General features: G+C 68.5%; 1 protein-coding gene across 1 annotated transcript; it reads left to right on the top strand.

Annotated features, from left to right (window-relative positions):
* Nucleotides 1-30: 30 nt before the first annotated feature.
* CHLNCDRAFT_143625 (hypothetical protein) lies at nucleotides 31-964 on the top strand (the record flags this gene model as incomplete). Its single annotated transcript, XM_005849242.1, has 3 exons — nucleotides 31-127; nucleotides 488-622; nucleotides 843-964. The coding sequence occupies 3 exons, from the start codon at nucleotides 31-33 to the stop codon at nucleotides 962-964; spliced, it is 354 nt and encodes a 117-aa protein (XP_005849304.1).
* Between the last annotated feature and the right edge of the window lie 143 nt (nucleotides 965-1,107).

Here is a 1,107-nt window from a genome sequence, read left to right as displayed (position 1 = left end):
TACCTCCTGCGCCTCGAGTCCTTCACCAAGATGGGGCGAGCGCTGCAGGGCGGGCGCTTTGACCACGGCGACCGCCTGTTCCACTCGGTGGCCGCCACCTGGCAAAACTGCCTGGACAACACCGCGGGTGGGCTGCGGCGGCGGCGGCATGTGTGTATGCGTGTGTGTGCGTGCCGTGTGTGTCTGTAGGTGTCTGTAGGTGTCTGTGTATGTCTGTATGTGTGCCTGTGTGCCATGTGTGTGTCTGTACGTGTGTCTCTATGTATGTGTGTGTGTGTGTGTGTTGCGGCGGGGTGGCTGTGGGGTGGCCGAGGTCAGGGAGCGGCGGCGAGGCGCGGGGCGGGCACGGCACACCGCTGCTCCCGGTGACGCTGCAGCTTATCTTTTTGCGGCGCGAGCCTGGTAGGCGGCCGCCGCCTCCTGCCCTCCTCTTTTCGTAGCCCACCTACCCACACCTTACCCTCACCCTCACCCTCACCCCCTCCAGACGTCAAGGAGCTCACCCCCGAGTTCTTCTACCAGCCCGAGTTCCTGCTCAACACCAACGGTTTCGACCTGGGGCGCAAGCAGGGCGGGGAGGCGCTAGGGGACGTCGAGCTGCCGCCGTGGGCCAAGGGCTCCGGTGCGGGGTGGCTGCCTTGGCCTGGCTGGGGGTGGCAGCCTAGGGGCGGCCCGGGGCGGCGCCCCTGGCAAACCTGCGTGTGGCACGCTGCACGCTGCACCGACCACGGCGTGCACAGCATGCGCAGTGCCAGTACCCCCCTGCGGCCCACACTCGACCCCCTTGTTTTCGCCCAGCCCCTCCTTCCCCTCCCCTCCTCCTCCCGCCCCCTGGCGCGCAGCCGACGAGTTTGTGCGGCTGCAGCGGGAGGCGCTGGAGGGTGAGCACGTGAGCCAGGACCTGCACCACTGGATAGACCTGGTGTTTGGCTGCAAGCAACGCGGTGCGCCGATGGTTGTTTAATAACATCATTAATTGAGTGCGGGGCCCGCGCACCTCCTCTGCGCCGCGTCCTGCCAGCGCCGCCGCCGCCCGCAGCCGCCAGCCCCGAGGCGCAGCCCGTGCCCTGCGCCCTGCCGTGGCCTGCCGCCGCCTGCTGCCGCACC

The sequence above is a fragment of the Chlorella variabilis genome, assembly GCF_000147415.1.
Source record: "Chlorella variabilis unplaced genomic scaffold CHLNCscaffold_6, whole genome shotgun sequence".
Taxonomy (NCBI): Eukaryota; Viridiplantae; Chlorophyta; class Trebouxiophyceae; order Chlorellales; family Chlorellaceae; genus Chlorella; species Chlorella variabilis.
The sequence above is the reverse complement of the archived record's forward strand: the minus strand, read 5'-3'. Positions and strand labels throughout refer to the sequence as shown.